This window comes from the organism of the source record quoted next, unplaced genomic scaffold, assembly GCF_019419815.1.
Source record: "Pyrus x bretschneideri cultivar Hongxiangsu unplaced genomic scaffold, Pyrus_bretschneideri_v1 Contig66, whole genome shotgun sequence".
In the NCBI taxonomy this organism is placed as follows: domain Eukaryota; kingdom Viridiplantae; phylum Streptophyta; class Magnoliopsida; order Rosales; family Rosaceae; genus Pyrus; species Pyrus x bretschneideri.
This window is the reverse complement of record NW_025999805.1, coordinates 1,963,799-1,983,825: the sequence shown is the minus strand read 5'-3', so window position 1 is coordinate 1,983,825 and position 20,027 is coordinate 1,963,799. Positions and strand designations below refer to the sequence as shown.

Below are 20,027 nucleotides of genomic sequence, written 5' to 3'. Positions count from 1 at the left end.
GACCACTTGGAAAAGCAAATTGGGCAGATAGCGGAGTTCGTAGGACAATTTCAAGACCAAGGCAAACTCCCTATTTCAACCATTGCAAATCCGAAGGAAGGATTTGAAACTGCCAAGGAAATCATCCTAAGAAGTAGCAAGGAGGTTGGAACAGACCCTAAACCATCAAAATCAAATTACAAGGAAGATGAAATATTGCAATTTGAGGAAGAGGAACACACGCAACCTATGGAAAGGGTGGAAACACCTTTGTTGCAGGCACCTATTGCTCCTACGCCATCCAATTCAGGTAAGGTTGTTCCAAATTTAATTATTTCTAACCCCGTTCCACCAAATGTCCCTATTCATTGCAGGATCATGCAATCCAAGGAAGAAGAGGGTGAGAAAGGCATCTTCGAATCCTTTCCAAAGAATCAAGAGCAAGATGTTACTGGGGAATGTCTAGAATTCATCAAAGAGGATATACTTGAGACAACAATTCGCAAAGAAATTGGATTTTATGACACAGGACAAGTCATAACTCTCAGAACACCAAATCTAGCTGAATTTTCTAGTCCTACAACTTTCGAAGGGGTGTTTATTCTTGAGTTTATGTCGGAGCACACAGGTAAGCCACTTCCCCGAATTTCAATTTCCTTTTATACTAACAGGTTGTTGATGATTCAGGCACCCAATCTTGAATTTAAACCTTTACCGGATCAATTCAAGTATCACCTTCCATTCAAAGATATATTTCATGCCGTGGGTTCCAACTGAGCCTAAGAAGAATGTTCATCTGGCTGCAAGACATAAAAGAAAGTGCTACTTGGGAGGCAACCCAATACACTGAATAAAACAAAGCATGTTCAATGATTTCCGAGAAATTACAAGCAAGTACATAAAAAAAAAAAAAAAAAAAAAGATGGAGCCTTCACAAAGGTTGTTTACGTGAAGCCCCACTACGTGGCAAAACTCTAGGAGCGGGAGGCATCGAAGATAGATCATTCGAGGCCTCAATACTTGGTGGAACGCTAGATGACGCAGGAAAAAGGTGCCTCTGGAAGAAAGCCGCAAGCCTTTGACGGTCACTTTGAATTCGACCTTCAGATTCTTGCAGCTCATCAAGCTTCATCTTCATGCCTGTCGAATAATTATTTGCAAGCACGTGCAAACTTCTATTCTCATACTTAAGCTGTTTGATCTCTTGCTTAAGATTTTCCACCTCCGCCATCAATGATTCAACTTGACGGGATCGAGCAAGAAGGCGTTGGCCCATGTTGGACACAGAGCCCGCACAATGAACACTGAGAGCTAGGGACTCTTGAACAGCCAACTCATCGGACCGTCCTGAAAGCAGCCTGCTATCTTTAGGAGTGAGGAGGTTCCTAGCTACTATCGTAGCTGTTGTTGCATCCGTCATCACGGAGTCTTCACCTGTAAGAGGGCCATTAGAAGATAAGAAAGACGGGCACCATACCTTACCCTGACGCGGCGCAACCGGATCACTGCTGAGACTCAAATCTAAGCAAATGTTAGATGGGTTAGCCATTTTCAAAGATGTTAAAAGAGAAGGGTTGGATGGAGTAAAATCTCAAAGGGCCGGAGACGATTTTCACGGATGGGCAATCTTCAAAGTGTGCATGTTAGAGGTGATCGATCACCTCTATAAAGGGAGAGGCGACACAACCACCGATTCAAAATTGAAGAGACACCACTCTTTAAAGCCGGATTTTCCTGCGTAAAGTTCGCCAACTCTTCAGACGCAATCCCGGCTTTTCAGATAAAGCGTGCAACTTTGTCAAAAGATCTCTGACAAAGTTGAAGAAGCGTGGAGGCCGAGAATGCAGCTACACACTTTTGCCGACAAGCGTGGGTGAAAAAGCCGCAATCCCGGCTTTTCAGATAACGCGTGCAACTTTGTCAAAAGATCTCTGACAAAGTTGAAGACACGTAGAGGTCATTGCCGCATCCGCACTACTACTTGCCATTACAATTCCTATATACATCAACATTCATGGCAAGGCATACACCCAAAAACGCATGACTTTTCTTCTCGGCCGAGAATGTAGCTGCAACCAAACCTCTCAACATGCTCAGTTTTCTTCTTCTCTTGAGAACACCTATTCAACCATTGATGTACCCCCAAGGAAGATACCAGATGCCTGGAGTACAGATGAGGCAAGAGGAAACGGTGGATCGAAGCATGTGGAGACAAGCGCAACAAATATATGTGTTGATTCATTCGCTGCTTCTTCAAAAGCAAAAGTATCTCATATCATCAAGGGCGAAAGCAAAGGTATCTCATATCATGCTCTTTCCCTGTCTTTTCCTTTGTCCTTGTTATTACTCGCATGGCAAAGTGAAAGAGAGCAATCAGCCGGCACTTGGAGTCAGTCTTCCGATCTGGAACCGACTACCTGGAATCTATTCCCTGGTTGCTTACCTAGCGTTGCTCTCGAGTAGTCATCTTCAACGGTTGATACACTTCCAGAGAAGGGACCACATCTGCTTGGAAAACAGCTAAGACGAGTGACAAGGAAACATCAATCTTGTGGATAGTCAGCAAACGCAACAACTGCATATGCTGAGTTATCCTCTAACCCTCTTCAATACGAATTGGAAAGATTGAACAAAGAAACAGGTCATCACCTCCACTTCATGCTTGCCTGCCATGTGTCAGAATCCTTCAGCCCAGTTCAAGAGTAGCCTGTGGAAAATCAACGATTGGAAGAAACTAGAAAATCTTCCAGTCAAACTAAAGATCAAGCCTCAATACAATCACCAAGGAGAAGATGGAATTTACACTCCATAACCAGATTTGCGTCCCTAAACTCTTCTCTTTGTTAGTTACATTCTGCCATGTTTAGTATGTTTAGTTGCTGTTTATGTGTTTACTTTTGTTTTGTGTGAATTTAGGCTTAAAACATTGAGGACAATGTTTGATTGAAGTGTGGGGGGGGGGGGGGGGGGTAGCTAAATATGTTGATGCAAATTCGTTGGATTTTGTCACCCATAACTTCAAGTGTTGTTCCTTGCTGTTTTAAAATGTTTTTAAGCTGATTTGGAGTGTTTTAGTGTGTTTTGTTTTATAACTCCGAAAATCACATAAAAATTTGAAAAACATGTTTTGAAAAGCCTAAAAAGAGTGTTTTGAGTCGTTTTTGTGTCTTAGGGTACCTTCCAACACAATGATGAGGATTTGGTTTTTAATTGCATGAATGTTAAGAAAGAGTTATAAACATGGAGAAAAGTTTGATATACTCTTGGTATATGCTTGGTTATGGTTATAATGTATGACTTCACATGCAATCCTAAAAGAAAAATTAGTTTTTGTAACATGCTTGAAGGAAGGAACTCAAACAAACATTACAACCCTGAGAGACTTGAGCTTTAAACATTCTTTGGAGAGTATTAATCTGTGATTCTTGTTTCAAACTCGTTGCATGATCTCATTATTCTTGCTTGGTTGCTAATTAGAAGGCGTTTCATCATTTAGTTCCAAATGCTAGAACTTGCATCCATTCCAGTCAAAGCATGATTGCATAATATTTATCAAGATGAAGTGTGTAGTGAAGCCGTCAACCAAACAGCCAACCCATGCACTATATATATATATTGTAGGTCATAACCCTCATTGAGCCATTGTTAGCCTTTGTTCTTTGTTTACCCATATCATCCCTACCTAGCCTAGATTATGACCACCCATACCCTTGTTCTTGAAGCATAGTAAGCATGACTTAGAGGGAATCCTTTCGAATATGCAAAACAACAAGTGTGGGGGAATTTGTGTGTGTGTGTTGATATGCCACGAAAAGAAATAAGGCATGAAAAAAAAAAATATTCGTGGAAAAAGAAAAAGAAAAGAAAAAGTTGTGAAAAGAAAGAAAAAGAGGATGAAATAAGTGAAAATAAGCTCACATGTTTGTGGTAGTTGAAGAAAGGGTCCAAAACGTTGAATATGGCCCTAAGAGTTGTGTGAATTTTCCCCTTCTGTGTCTAAGTGAGTTTCTGCTATCATAAGTGGTTCTAAGTGTAAAATTTCATTACTTTGCTTGCTATTGCTTAAAGAACGTTTGTTATCCTTACCTTTCATTGTTAGCCAATCACCCTTACCCCGTTACAATCTTTATGCTTCAATCTTGATCATTATGTTGTCAATAATGTGGAGTTTGGAATTGATGTAAGCATATGGTGTCCCCGGTTCTCGCATCTAATTGGTAGCATTCCATTCATGAGATCATATCTAAACATGCTTATTAACTCCAGAAATTGCTTTCTTTGCGATACATATATGTGAGTGTTCGTTTTCATGTTTACATCAATCTTCTCACATATGACTAGATTAGGGTGTGTAGTTAGAAAATCTGAGTGAAAATTGAGTGCATATCTTGTAAGGAATTGAGTAAATTCTCTTACTACATTCAAAACATGGTTTAAATGCTTAATTGTGAACTAGTATGTGGTGACTATGATTAAGAATGTACTTAAGTGAAGATGACTAAAATCTGTGGAGATAATGAATTTTTAACATGTCATGTGCATTGGAAATCCCTGAGGCAACGTTGGAAGGTTTAGATTGTCTTTTGTTTGTTTTGTTTTGTTTCGTTTTGTTTTGTTTTTCTGTTTTGCTCGAGGACTAGCAAAAGCTAAGTGTGGGGGAATTTGATAGGAGCATATTTATGCGACTTAATTGGCTTGTTCTCGTGCATTTACGTTGTGTTTCTTTAGTTATTTTAGTCCTTTATGCCATTTTCGTGTGTTTCTAGGTTCATATGGCTAAGGAAGCAAAAAGGTGCATTTTGGAGCATTTTAGAGCAAAATTGGGCTTGGAATGGATAGCTTACGTTTGAAGCAAAAGGAATGGACAAAATTGAAGAGGATTCCTAATCAAATGAGGAATCTTAGTCAAAGAAGGTTCCTACATATTCTAGGTCACAAAATTTGCAACCTTAAGCCATGCCGTGTATCCCCTTGGTGTTTCCCTTCCTTGCCGTGCAAGGGAGGGCCTTCTTTCCTATTCTAAACCATTTAAACACATTCATTCATCAAACCATCTCAGCCATTCACACTTCACACCATCACAACCCTTGTGTGCCGTGCATTCCCATTCTCTCCCCAAAAACAATCTTCAAACCCGTGCATAACAATTCCAGCACCATTAACCCCTTTTGCCGTGCATTTCATACCCTTTCCAGCATTCCATTTCATTATTGCAGCCACCATTCACTCTTTAATCCACATGCATTCATCATCATTCACCCTAGCTTTAATTCACATGCAAACACATTCACAATCAGCCACATTTTCCCTTTCAAAGCCGTGCACCCCCCTTTGCAATTCCAGCTTTCCACCAACCAACCTAGCTGTCATTCCACATGCATTCCCTCTTTAATCATTCCCTCCTAGCTGTCATATTCCCTCTTTTAATCATTCATCCTCTATAAATAAGCATCCATGGCAGCCACAAAAGATCATTCATTCCACACCTCCATTCACCACAGAAATTCTTCCACAAACACACCATCACACAACCATTGCCGTGCATAACATCCATTCCAGCATTCTTCCTTCTTTGCCGTGCCTCCCATTCCATATTCCAGCACTCCCCATCCCTCTAACACACTTCACACCATCACACATCCATTCCTCCATACAAATACCACCCCAAAACCTATCCTTAGACCTTGTGCCACAACAAAGAGGAGGAGAAGAGTGCCTAAACGTTCATACAATTCAAGTTTGAGTTGTTGGAATTTTTAGGTGTTTCTTTCCCTCGATTTCAATGGTTAAATTTACTTATCTTTGTTTTGTACATATGAGGAACTAAACCCCCCATTAGCTAGGGGGGGATTCAAAATACATGTTTATGCTTGCAATATGATTTGATTACTTCCAATTGCGTTTCATAAGTTGTGAATTCAATTTACTTATCTATGTGAATTACATTGATTTGTGTGTGTTGGTTGAGAGTGCACGCTTAATTATCATGCATAAATTGGATGCTAGGATATAAGGAAATTTCACCTAATCGTTATGGAATTATATTCACAAGTAGTAAAGGTTGATGATCTCAATCGCGTTAAGTAAATTCTTGGCATAAGTTTCATGCAATCATAGTAACAAGTGCTTCGTCAACGCTTATGGTTTTCATAGAACTTAATGATTCTTGCTTGTATCTCTATTATGCAATCATGTAGGGGACTTGTGGGGAATGTTTTGGGTTGTCGTATGCAATCATCCAATTCAATAACGTTAGGAAAATCTGAGGGTTAATTAGTGCAATTCACGGTTAATCTGGGGCGTTAAGAATTCATGGTTTATTGAAAAGCAATTAGAAATCGTTTTGTGTGCAAGTATAACATGTGTGGAGATGAACCCCTTAGCTAGCTTCCCATCCATTCAATTCCATCAAATTCGTTTTTACAATCTGTTCTAATTCAAAAAGTTTGTTTTGTTTTTAAATTCGTCCAAAACCAATCCCCCTTTACTTTGTTGAGTCATAGTAGTTAGAAATCACTTTAGTTGTGTTTTTAAGTGTCTTAGGTCAAGTTAAAACCAATTTTCGTCCAAAGTTGTGTCTAGTGTTCAAAACTGCCCAGATTGTGTTTTTAAGGTAGTTTTGAGTCTTTTGGTTTGTTTTGGTGTTTTAAAGTTTAGTTTTGCATTCTTTGAGTCCAGTATAATGTTTTATATTGTGTTTTTACGTTTTTGAGTCAAATCCAAGTGATTAACAATCCCTCCTAATCCCCGGTCCAGAACGATCCCTACTTACATTCTTCACTACAATTGATAAAAAGAGGGTTTAATTTGTGTGCGTTTAATTCTCACATCATTATCGAGGTGAGTTGTCGGTATTGCAGGTTGCAAACCATAATATCGATAACTTAGTCATTGGAATCGGTACGCAAGTGGGCAAGTAGGCCGTCTACATTAACATTTTATTTATTTATTGTTTGGGCTTGACTCAAAGACACTACACTTATTCTCATAGTACATGACGCTACGAGTTCGTAGGTGAAATTTTTCTATGTTGGGTTTTAATTTCAGTACAACTATGTTAACTTTACTTAATTATATACGTATTTTGATGTTATGTTATTATATATCTATTTTTGACTTTATGTTTTTATAAAGGATTTTATATTTTAGTATTGTATTGAAGGAGAAGGAAAGTGTGAGTTTGGATGCATGAAAAAGGAATCATTGCAATCCAATCGCGACGGAATGACATTCTCTTTTATGGAACCACTCTAGCTTGATTTTTTCTATATATATTTTCTTTCTATCTTGAGTATTTTATGTATAACAAGTGATTTCAAATTTCGGGGAAAATTTTTTTTTAATTTTTTTTTAATTTTTAAGGTGGATAGATTGTAACAACCCATCCCTAATTTTATGATTTTATTAATTTTAAAAGAGTGAATTGATGAAAATGTCCCTAGAGGCGAGGATGTTGACTTTTGTTGACCAGCATATAGTGAGACGTACGAAACATTCTTTTAGCTTATTCTCGTAGCACTCGTCATTACAAACGCGTAGCCGTAAGTGGAATCAAATTTGAAGTTACGATGGAGGTTTTATGGAACTATGAATCCGAAATATACTTTTGTAAAAATAAAAAAAAAGTACTATTTTATATATTTCTTATAATTATTTATTATTTTAATAATTTATTTTTGGCCTGTGGGGTCCACACATCACAAATTCTCCTCTCATCTCTGGCCATGTGGTAGTTCTTCCCCATATATTTGGGGACCCTCTCGAACTCTCCTATCTCTCTCAGCTCTCTTTCTCTTCTCCCTGTCTTCTTTCGTCTACCTCTCCCTTAAACTCTCAAGCTCTCTCTTCTCTTGGTGAAGAACTGGGAAGGTGCAGCGGCCAACATCATCACAACCTGGACTCACCACCTCAACAAAGTTCGTCAAACTTCCAGCTAGAAATTAGGACCTCGGTCTACAAGCTTAGACCACGAACTTGAAACCCTACACTACACAGTGACTTTTATCACTGTTCACTCATTTCTCTTACCATAATGAGCCTCGAGACTCTCGAATCCTTCTTATTTTGAAGCTCTAATGTTGTTTTTAACCTTAAAAATGAGTTTGGGGGATGATTTGATGCATAACACACACTGGGAGGAATTTTCCCCAGTTTTTTGGTGACTAACCAGTCACCTTTAGATCATTTTTTGGCCGTCTCCGGCATTCATTGGCCCTCAAATTGGTATAAATCAATTCTCTGCATTCCTAACTCCACTTTGGCTTTTAAATCACTATTTTTGGTTGAGATGAGCTCAAAATGAGCTTAGGAAAACGGCCCTACAACCTGCAAAACACAGGCCTTTGCAAGGAAGGCGAGTACATTGGTACTCGAGGTGCGTGGACGCGCATAGGTGGCACCCAGTCCTCAGCGCGTGGCTGACAGTGCAGCCACCTTGTGGTGGCTTATGGAGGAACCCGAGGTCCTTCTTTAGGTTTCTCAACGTGCCGAATCCTAATCTGCCATCCGTTTTCCGAAATTCGACCGTTTTAAAATAGTTTTTTTATTAGCTATACTTTGTACGAAAACGCATATTTATGTTAGTTCGTTATATATTTATGTAAATGATTTCATTTCTAGGTGAAACGCATTTCAAGGATCTTCGATGCCCACGAGGTGGGTTCGACCCGACGACATGATTTGTCAATGGGTTTTTGCTTTTAAATATTATATATTTATTTAGTTTCCATTTATATATTTGATAAAGAATTCTCTATGTTACACTTATATTAGACTAACATTTTTAAGAATTAGCGTATTGGCGGAATTTATGAAATTCTCATTAATTCTATGGGATGCACGTTTATACATATTTTGACGTGATGCCATGAATATACTTACGACTACAAATATTATTATTTTATTGTGGTGAATTACGAAGTTTTTGTAGTATGATCATATTTATATTACTGCTCATCATGCATGTTATACTGGTGTTTGTACTTGCCCGGGCAAAGGCCAGGCTTCACGTGTATGTTCACATCGCTGATGTGGTAGAAACTAACACACAAATTAAACCATTTTTAGACAATTGTAGTATACATAAGTAGGGATCGTTCTAGGCCGGGATTAGAAGAGATGCTAATCAACACAAATTAGACTTAAAAACACAAAACTAGACTCTAATGACTCAAAACAGCGCAAAACAAACAAATTGACTCAAAACAAGAACTAAATGGTGATTTGGATGAATTCTAGACTTGACTCAAAATACTAACGAGGGCCAGGTTTGAACGAATTTTAAAACTAACTAACACGACACAATGGCGGGGGGTTTGGTTTGGATAAAATTTAAAACTAAAACTAAGTAACTTGCAGAAAACAAACTAATTGATACTAAATTAGGGTGAATAAAGAGGGTAAAAGGCTAGCTAGAGGGTTCTTCTCCACACAACACATATGCAACACAAATCGATCTCCATTTATTATTCCTATAAACCATGAATGACAATACCCCAAGTTAACCATGAACTGCACAAATTAACCATCAGATTTTCCTAAATTCATTGAATTGGATTCAGCGACGCAATCAAATTATTCTTATCAAGTTCCCTATATGAATTGCATGATAGAGATACACATCAAAGATCATTAAGTTCTATGAAAATCATAAGCATTGACATGGCATTTGTAACTATGAAAAGCATGATACTCCTGCCAGGAATTTACTTAACACAATCATGACTAGTGATTTCCACTACTTACAAATATAATTTCATAACTATTAGATGAAATTCCCTTATATTTTAGCATCAAATTCATGCATGCAAAGTAAGTAGGTCTCCTTAATCAACATACAAGAATAAGTTATCAATCAAACACATAAGTAAATTGCATTCACGATTTATGAAACAATAACTGGATGTAATCAATTTATATCACACATATGTTCATGGTTTTGAATTCACCTCTAGCTAAAAAGAAATTAGCTCCACATGTCTGCAATTAAACGAAACCAATCTAATTTAACCATTGAACAAAAACTAAGGATAGAAAGAACCCAGAAATCCCCTAGCACTCCAATGGCAGATTTGGCACAATCCTTGGATGCAGGGTCACGGTACAAGTCCTTCTTCTCCTTGCAAGCATGGCACAAGTCTCTAAGAACTCTCAAAAACCTGCGGCACACCCCTATTTTCTCTAAAAAAAACTTGCTCTCTAAAAGTTGCGGCAACAATGTGTATATATAGGCTAGGGTTCGGCAGAAACCAAGGAGGAAAAGGATAGGGTCTTAGCATTGCTTTAGGACTCCTTGAATCAGATAGGAAGGATTTAGAATAGAATAAGGACTCCTTTTGCAGCTGGAAATAATCTGAGATAATGTTGGATAAATTGGGATAATGTTTGGATAAGATGAGATAAGATAGGATTAGATAAGGTTAGTTTGGATAAGATTGGATAAGGTTCCTTCTTTTCAGCTGATTCCTTGTCTTCCAAGCTTCCAAATTTGATTCTCCAAATTGTAGGACATATTTAGCACATGTAAAACTCCAAAAACGTCCATCCATTATGCTCCACACGCATGTTAACCAACCCAAGCCCAAAACTACTCCATTATACTCCATTTAGCCCTTTATTGTCATTTTCACCAATTGGACCTACAATAATACGAAAATAAACTAAATTATTATAATAAATAGAAACTAACTCACTAAATGCAAAGAAACAAGCTAACAAAGTCGCATAAATATGCTCCTATTAATCGCATTGTACGCACTAGAGCGTAAATCATTATTACACCCAGTCATGTTCATGTCAAAATACCTTTGCATGAACTCGTGTGTCAGCATACGTTGGTGAGCACTTGTTAGTATATATGTTTGTTTATTCAAGATAAGGGGATTACCTGGTGTTACGTGTTTACTTACGAAATATTATGAAGTATTGCATCCTTGACGATTTTACTATTTACGGTAAGTATTTTCATACTATACGTAGTATGTTATATTTGAAAACTATACTTATTTTACAGCGAAGGGATATTACATTTCGAAAAGGTTTTACAAACTTTATTTTCAGACCCACTCACCCTTGTTTTTCGCCCCTCCAGGATTTAGCAGCAGTGTTCGTCTTGACGAAGATTTATGTCAAATGTTGATATCAAAGACTACATACAGTTCTCATTCTAATTTTATTGTACTTTACTTATACCCAAACATCACGTGTTAATAGGTTCATTCCGGCTCACATGCGCACTCTCGCATTTTCGCACTTTTAGGTTTAAATTTACTCACATTTTCCTCATCACTACACTTTATGGTTTCGTCACCCTCCTAGTGTCAGCCAGCACAGGTCGATTCGGAGTTCAGATAGACATTCCGGATCGGGATGTGTCAAGGTGAAAACCAATTTCATATCAATTTATCAAATCAAAACTTTTGGCGTCCAGGTTTTGATTCATCACTCCAAAGCGCAAACTACTCGCAGGAAAAGTTCAGACCAGCCATAAAACCCCTGGATATAACACTAATAACCAGAACGATAAACCGCGAAAAGTAGAATGCAAAACCTTTAACATCTGAATTTATATTTTCCGGTAATAAAAGCTTCCGATATATCTATCATACAGACTGCCAGTAAGGATCGACTTCAGATTTCGGGGACAAAATCGATCCAGTTCACCTGCAGCAAATGTTTCTCCCCTTCGAAATACTATTCTAGCACTAGTCAATTAACCCAATAGTTACTTCATCGCATACAAAGGATAAAAGCAGGAAAATGGGTAAGGTTGAAATCCATGTGAGCAAGAGAACAACAGAGACCTCCAGTCCAAATTTTCGCCAGTATATTATTCCAAACGTGGATATCTGACAGAATAAGCAGTGTGTGGTGTGAGCGCAAGAAATTTACAACCTTCTATCTTCTGATATTTGTTTGGCTTTCTAGATCTCAGACTCATTCCCACTATCATCCTTCGGTCTTGGGAAAATTTATAACATATTTCCTCCCACTTGATTGAACATACATGACAATTGGATTCCCAAATCGCAATCAAACCTGCGAGAATAAGCATAGATTTTCATTATCGTTGAAAAAAACTCGGAAGAGCAGAAAACACACGCAACTGATTAGTGCACAGACAAGAAACTAATGGAAGTGAGGATGCTCAGAGGACCTAACTTTATAACAGTTGAAATAAGTATTACTATTTGATATGAAATGTAAGATCCAACTCATAGATTTGCCAATTTCATTGACAATAGCAGTAGAAGTGGATAAAGTTAGTATATTGTAACAGATAAAAAGTCAGTAGATCTAAAAGACATGTTCAATTGACTGTAAGAACTAATCACATTAACATGGAGAAAATGAATTACCATTTTCCAGTATTCTGAACGAAGAAAAACCACTAAATATCCAAATCATCATCAGGATCCTCATCAGAATCCGGCATCTCATCTTCTGAATCACGATAATATATTATTTCGCCCTTGCTAGACTCATCATTGGTGTTTGAATTCACAGTTGAAGCAGGTGCAGCATCATATTTGCTATCCATCAGAGATTTTCGACCATCATAAATTTGTACAGGTTTACCATTTCCTGCAAGAAAAAGTCAAAAGTTTGCTTTGGAGTATCACTTTAATGCAGATAAAAGAAAATAAACCCTTTTTTTATTTTCTGATATTTAATACATGGTACAAGAACAAACCACTTATATAACCATGTTTTCATACCTTGGTGTTCAAACGGAAGTACAACCTTGGCCCTATCATTTTTCTCTTTCTCTGACAGCTGTAGATTGAATTGCACCTGTAGCGAAGAACCATTTTTAAAATAAAACAATAAACCAATGAAATAACCATTCCTCCAAAATAAATAGAATTTAGACAACTTTGTTATCAACATGCACAATAAAACTTACTATTCACTAGTGAACATCTGTTTATGTCCATGCATGCAACGTCTAGTTATGTCTTATGTGAAAGTTATTAAACGATTCAGTATTAGTAGTCATCCAATTGTATCATAATGGACTCAAATTGGCAATTGGAAATAGCAGAATGTAATGAAACTGAAAATAAACAATTAAAAGAAATCCTTGATTCCAAATAAGGTCTTAGACTTAGAGAGGCGAAGTTAAGACAAGGCTAAACAAGTTACCTTCGGCAAAAGGGCTTGATTGACTTGATTGATTACTCCATCTTCAGATGAAGGGGATGTGAAGTTGATGCCCGACTGCCCAACATGAATTTCTTCAAACTGAATACAAGTTTCAGGGACTCATATCACTTTCCAGCTTTCTAAATCAGGAGAAAACTCACACACACACACACACACACAAAGAGAGAGAGAGAGAGAGAGAGAGAGAGAGAGAGAGAGAGATCACCATCACTAGGACACGTCCATTTCTACGTTTGCATCTGACATGAAATTTCCCTTGTGTAAAATTCCGTTCAGCTAAAGAAAGATTCTCTGAATTACCTCTGTGTCCATTTGTAAATGGGATTAATGGTTCTATGCTGGCCACCATAGAGGACATGTATTCAATAACAGCAGTGACCCTTTCTTCACAAAGATCGCATGGAAAAACCAAAAGATGCTTGAAATTTTCTCTGCAACCATAACATAAAAGTCAATATGCAGATTCCAAAAGTTGAATGTATGCAGTGACCATATCATGGACTTCACCGAGTCTAATATGAATGATGCGCCATTTCATACTGAGACACCATATATATTGTGGTAAATTAGAAAAAAAAAAACCCAAATAACTATATGTTTTACAGTTTTAGTGAAAAACACTTTGGGAGCTCAATTTGCAGAAAAGTCTATCCCTTGTCATGCTCTAATTGATTCTTAGTTGTGAAATTCCTTTGGTGTTACAAAGTAGTTGGGTTTTTCAATACTGAGTTTGAAGTGTTTTTCTATGTTATCAAGGGCTTACATATGAAGCCCTATATACTACATCATCCAAAAAGGGTATATTAAACTGTTTGTATGGTAGCAGCTATAGGCTTGTGGCAGAAGAGATTAATGCACACGAAAAAACAAATCATAAGACTAGATCAAAGTTAAAACAATAGATTCTAAACGGAGAGAGATCAAGGAGCAAGTAAAATAAATATACCACAGCAGCGAAGGTTGCTTAAAAGGCCAGAACCTGATGACAAAGTTGCATGCCTTAACATTTCATTTACCTGGAAAATTTTGAAAGGAATCCACCAAAAAGAACATGATCAGAAAGGGAGGGAAAAACATCAAAGTAACCAGAAAGAAAAATGTCCCAAGGTGGGCAAAAACAAACGTATCAACAGAAGAATTACTTTCCAACACAGACTTTCAAAAAAGTAAGGACATCTTATAGATATCAACCAGGAGCTACTATCAAGAAGGCACCAAAGTGTCCTGCCCTATCTAAATATGAGACAAAAGAGTATCGTAAAAGTCCATACTTCTTGACATCGGAAGCAATTGACATTCTCCTCACTAAGCTAAGGCAACAGAAACAGTTGTGTTTAGACATTCCAGAAAATGGCCACAACAAAAGAAGCTCGCATATTCAATCATTTTCTTGTAAAACCAATGACATACTATGTCCCATGTAAGTATTTAATCTCTATGGCTGAGGTGAGCGCATCCATCAAAATTTCAGCTGGCATATTTTTTGAAATCTGGAAGGAGGTTTCCAAGCCCCAACACAGATGGGATTCTTAGAAGGTAAGACGAGATTCTTAGAAAGTGACGAGAAATTTCTTGTGTATGGCAGTGTTTTAAACTCGAGAGGAAGTTTCCACACATACACACACAAAAATATTAAACTAAAGTAAAAAATCACTGTACAGTCTTGGCACACAGCACCAGCAGGCCACTCAAATTACTAGCACTGCCCCTGAAATTTCATATATCACATTCACAGAATGCATACTTACCGAATCTATCGCAACACTGAAACTAACTTTCCCTTGTCCAACCAATCCTGCGAGCATAGGACCAAACAGAAATCGACAATTACAATTGGACTAAATTATGTGCATGCTTACATGATCAAACAGTCGTCTTACTGCGAAAATAAAGTTTATTCCAATGTTATGTATGTCAGTACCAATCGAACCAATAATACCTTCTCCAAGTGAAATAATTGAAGAGAGCAACGTGTCCACATCCTTCACATTCCTGCAAACACTAGCTGCTTTGTAAACTTCATGAGGGAGATTTTTCGCACTTCCACACTCCACAAGCCCTTCTCTCCATCCAAGAGGGTCCGTGTAACAATCCAAAATCTGAATCCTGTAATGTTAATTCAGTTCAATGGTCCCCCGTACATTATACACACACATATGTATAATTAAAATCTCCACTGTTTTTCTTTTCAATTTCCTCAATCAAACAGAGTAGAAGGTAAGGAAAGAGAAGAAGGTTTTCGTTACCGTTGCTGAGAGGAATTATCGAGTCCTCTCCTCTTCAACAAATTCACATAATACAACGGACTCCGAGAAAATGCGACGAGCACAAGACCTCTATAAAATCAATCAAAAAAATTATTAATCTAAAAGATACATTGGAAAATTACAAATTTCAACCGTGAGATTGGGTCGTTTTGGGAGAGGTAAACCGACCGTGACTGAGATTTTCCGGCTGAAATGTTGGTGGAGAGCTGGGAGAGGACGTGACCAAAAACTTGGAAGCCGAGAGGTGAGACTATTGAGTCCTTGATTGCGAGAGCAGGTGCATGCTCGCCTTCCAACGCACCGTCTCGAAGGGCTCTGCAAACCCATTCCGCCATTGTTGCTGGGTACTTGAACCTTGGAGTGTTATTTGGTCCTTTGGAAAGAAAACGAAGAGATTTGGTAAAACTTTAAACTACAAGTCTTCAACACTCCATAGAAGCAGATGAGTTCCCATTTCGCATTTGCAGGCAGAGGAGATCAAATTTAAGCGTTGAAGGATAACCGGAGCTACGGTGACATAACGCCGCGAATCAAACTTTGGTCCCTACGAAGTACGAATTGAGAGAGAGGAGACGGGGCCTATGAATTTGAACAGAGAAGGGGATCGATGTTGACTGCCGCAAAGAGACGGCTGATGGAGTCACACACACAAGGCAACAGAACAGGGAAGGAAATAACAGGAAAGGAAAGAAATAAAACAAGTTTTCTTCATTCATATCCCCCGAATGCTGCTGCTAGGGTTACTAAATACACTGAGACTTGCTATGAGATCCTATTACGACGGAGATTACGACTCGTAGCCAACAGAAGGTAACACAAAAAGTACTATACAGCCATACTAAAGACTTTGGGCCTAACAGTTCTAACGCCTTGGGCCTCTCCATGATTAGGAGTCCATCAACGCCATCCGCCCCAAAATAAGGACTATCCTCAGGCCTGAGTATCGAAGTCAGAAAATTTCAGTAGGAAGTCGAAGTCATCTGCATACTCCCAAGTAGTGTCCTCCACCGACAGTCCTAGCCACTTGATCAACCAGCGAGTGATGGGTTTGTTGTTGCGCTTGAAAAGTCCCCTGCTTAGAATCTGTTCAGGCTGCCATACCACATGCCCATCTGGTTGCAGTGGTGGTAATTGAGTAGAGGAGCCAACATGAACTTGCGTTCAATGTAATTTTTGTTGGCATATGTTCTCATCCTATCCTGAGCCGCTTGCAAGTTAAGGCGAAGTTGTTTGAGAAGAGTATCTCGCTCCTGAAGAGTGGAATCAACAGCATGGACTGATGTAAAACCTGGAACATAAGAAGTGACAGTGGGCGGTGGATACCCATAAACTGCTTCAAACAGTGTCATCCTTATGGCGCCTTGGTAGGTGGTGTTATACCACCACTCGGCCTATGGTAACCAAGAGCTCCAGCTAGTCGGTTTGTTGCATTCGAAACACCTCAACTAGTGCTCCAAGGTTCTGTTTAAAACTTCCGAATGACCATCCGATTGAGGATGATAGGCAGTGGAGTAACAAAGCTTGGTGCGCTGAGCCTTGAAGAATGCAGACCAGAATTGACTCAAGAATGTGGAGCCTCGATCGCTGACTATGCTCTTCAGCATTCTATGAAGGCGGAAGATCTCCCTGACGAAGACCTCAGCCACTTTAGATGCGGTGTATGGGCGGGTGAGAGGAACAAAATGCTCGTATTTAGATAAACGATCCACTACTACAAGAATGGAGTTTTTTTCGTGGGACTGAGGTAGGCCATCAATGAAGTCCATGGCAATGTCTTGCCATATATTTTCTGGAATGGGCAGTGGCTGGAGTAAACCTGGAGGCTTCAAAGCCTCGCAATTTTGCTGCTGACATATATCCTAAGCTGCAACAAATTGATGGACATCCTTTTTTAGGCCTGGCCATTTGAATGAGCAAGAAATTCGCTTGTAGGTTCGTAGAACACCTAAGTGACTTGTAGCTTGATAACTCATATATTTCATACATTTATACCATCCATTCCTAGTCCCTTTGTGATATTTTTGAGTTAAACTAGTTACATTTTATCTTCTTTTGTGTTAGTGTGCAACTAATCGTATTTTGGAGCTCAGTTGAGGACAAATAGGGCAAAATGGTGCTAAAAGTGGAGAACTAAATAAGGATGCTGATGTAGACAAATAATTAAAAGTGGAAACTGAATATGGAGATAAATATGGCTCTTTATAAGACCCATAACAACAAAAAATGTGGGAATTAAATGCCCAATTACTGGGATGTATTGGCAATCTGTAACAGCCTCTTTAACCTTATAAAACTGAGAATTCCAGCCACTTTTACACAAGATTCCCCTTGGGGACGCCCATAGCTCTCTCTCTCTTCTCTTTCTTTGGCCTTTCTTCCAAAAACAAAATCCTTTCTCCATTCACCATCCGCAGCCACCAAAGAAACCACATAGCCGCACTGTTCTTGGAGAAGTTCAACATCAGAATTGCTTCAAGGGGGTTTCTTCTATGAACTTTAATTTCACTCATGTTGTTCTTGATATTTATATATTTTGTATTCATGTTGTGTAATTAAGTTCATAACTAGGGATTTCGATGTAGCTTTGCAAACCTATTCTATGTTATTAAGTTAAAGTATTCAAATTCATCAATCTGTTTTCATGTTTCATTCATTGATTTTATAGTATAATTTGTTTGTTAATCTTAATGTTTGATCACCATTAGGACTGCTTATGAATTATTTGATCAAGGTTATAGTACACATCATGCTTAATCTTGGTGGAAATGTGAATGAATGAAGAAACTGCTATGCATATATCCTGTCATATGATTTCTTTGGTTCTTTGAAGTTTTCTTGTTCTTAATGGATTCTTATCTGGTAATCTACGTTGAACATCGCAATTAGATTGCATATTAGGAGTACTTGATCACAACCACACATCAAATGGATGATCATAAATAAGTAAAATGAACCCTAGTTGCAGATTGGAGAGTTCAATGCGTTTTGACTTAAATTTCATGGAATTGGCTTGTAATGGTGAAATCGATATCCCTAGTTCTATTCCCATCGTTTCTAAATTAATCTATCATTCATCTTTATCTTGTATTGCATTTTATGTTACTTTAGATTCCAAAACAAAAATCTAAATTCAGTTTTCATTTTCATTGTTAGTGAGGGTTCACATAAAGCTAGTAATTTGTAGAGTTCTAATCAGTCCCTGTGGTTCGACACCCTTACTTGTGCCATTGTATTATCCTTATATTTGCACTTGAAAGGAACATAACAAAATTTTGGCATCCTTGTCGAGGATTGATTTCAGTCCCCTATAATTGCTTACTTTATAAACCCTATCTATTTTTCTTTTCTTAGTTTAGATTTTTAATTTACATTTTAGGTTGTTTGATTTCAGGTGGTATACAAAGATGTATGGTGAATGTTCGTTATGTGCTAAACTAGCCATCCTCTTCAATTCTACCCAAGGAGAGATGAGTTTCTTATGTTTGTCCGAGAGCACTCACACCGCATGTGTTTCTCTAACCAAGGGCCACTACAACCATTGTCAATACATACAACCCCGCTTGGAGAAATTCTCATCATGACTCTTGGAACAACATACAAGTTCCAAATCAAGCATTTGCACCTCCACCACCACAGCAAGAATTGTTTGACACTACATTGGAGGACACTTTGAAGCTACTTGCTCAAAACAATTTGCAATTTCAACAATCAACGAGTAGTATTATTCAGAACCACTCTTTAGCACTAACTAAGCTGGAAATTCAAATGGGTTAGATTGTCCAAGCGTTAAATGAACATTAATTTGGTGGTGATGATCAACAAAAGAAGAAGGAACAACCAAAGAAAGCTTGTGAAGGAAGATTTTTGAAAAACATGTTCATTTAAGCAACATCAATAGCATGCAATTAACAATTAAAGGCGGAATCATGCTTGTATGCACTTAAAACAAAACATTTACCCATGAAATTCAAAGCCTAGTAGATAGGTGAACCAAGACTCAACTCAAAACAAAGTGAGTTGAGAAATCAATACCTTTGTAGATTCCTCTTTGCATAAGCAAAGGCTAATCACCCAAAGAGAGGGCCTTCATTCCTTGCATCTTAGATCCATGGATTTGGATGGATGAAAAGGTTTCTCCAAGTTCCCAAAATTGAGAACCTCTAATGATTCATCACCAAGGCATAATGAAGAAGAAATGAGTGACCTTGGAGGAGTTTGATTGCTAGATGATCCCTCCAAGGTGGCCTAAATTTTAGAGAGAAAGGAGAGCTTGTGTTCTCATCTTTTCCCCAAAAATTACCATATGTAAATTTTAGGCTATAAAGTCTTTTATATAGTCCCTTCAAATAAGTGACCTAATGGACCAAAAGCCCTATTCTTCTAATCATGGCCGGCCATAGGGTTTATTGGGCTTTCAAGCCCTTTGTTTATTCAAGTTGTCATACAACTTAAGTTAATGGGCTTGACATTCAAATCCCATTGGGCCTTGCGGCCCAAAACTAACCCGAGGTCTTTAACGAACTTATTCGTTTGATTAATTAACATATTAATTAATCCTAGCCTTAGATAAATAATTAAACCATTTAATTATTCTTACTCATCTCCGTTGTTTCTTCA

The 20,027-nt window shown here is 38.1% G+C and overlaps 1 protein-coding gene across 1 annotated transcript; it reads right to left on the bottom strand.

The window, feature by feature from the left end:
* Positions 1-11,514: 11,514 nt before the first annotated feature.
* On the bottom strand, positions 11,515-16,139 carry LOC103966215 (elongator complex protein 5). Its single transcript, XM_018652133.2, is given in 11 exon segments — positions 11,515-12,015; positions 12,336-12,561; positions 12,696-12,771; positions 13,123-13,221; positions 13,349-13,542; positions 13,545-13,574; positions 14,090-14,159; positions 14,892-14,938; positions 15,083-15,249; positions 15,390-15,479; positions 15,579-16,139. Coding segments are annotated over 10 exon segments (1,134 nt in total). The 5' UTR covers positions 15,746-16,139; the 3' UTR covers positions 11,515-12,015; positions 12,336-12,367.
* Positions 16,140-20,027: the final 3,888 nt, after the last annotated feature.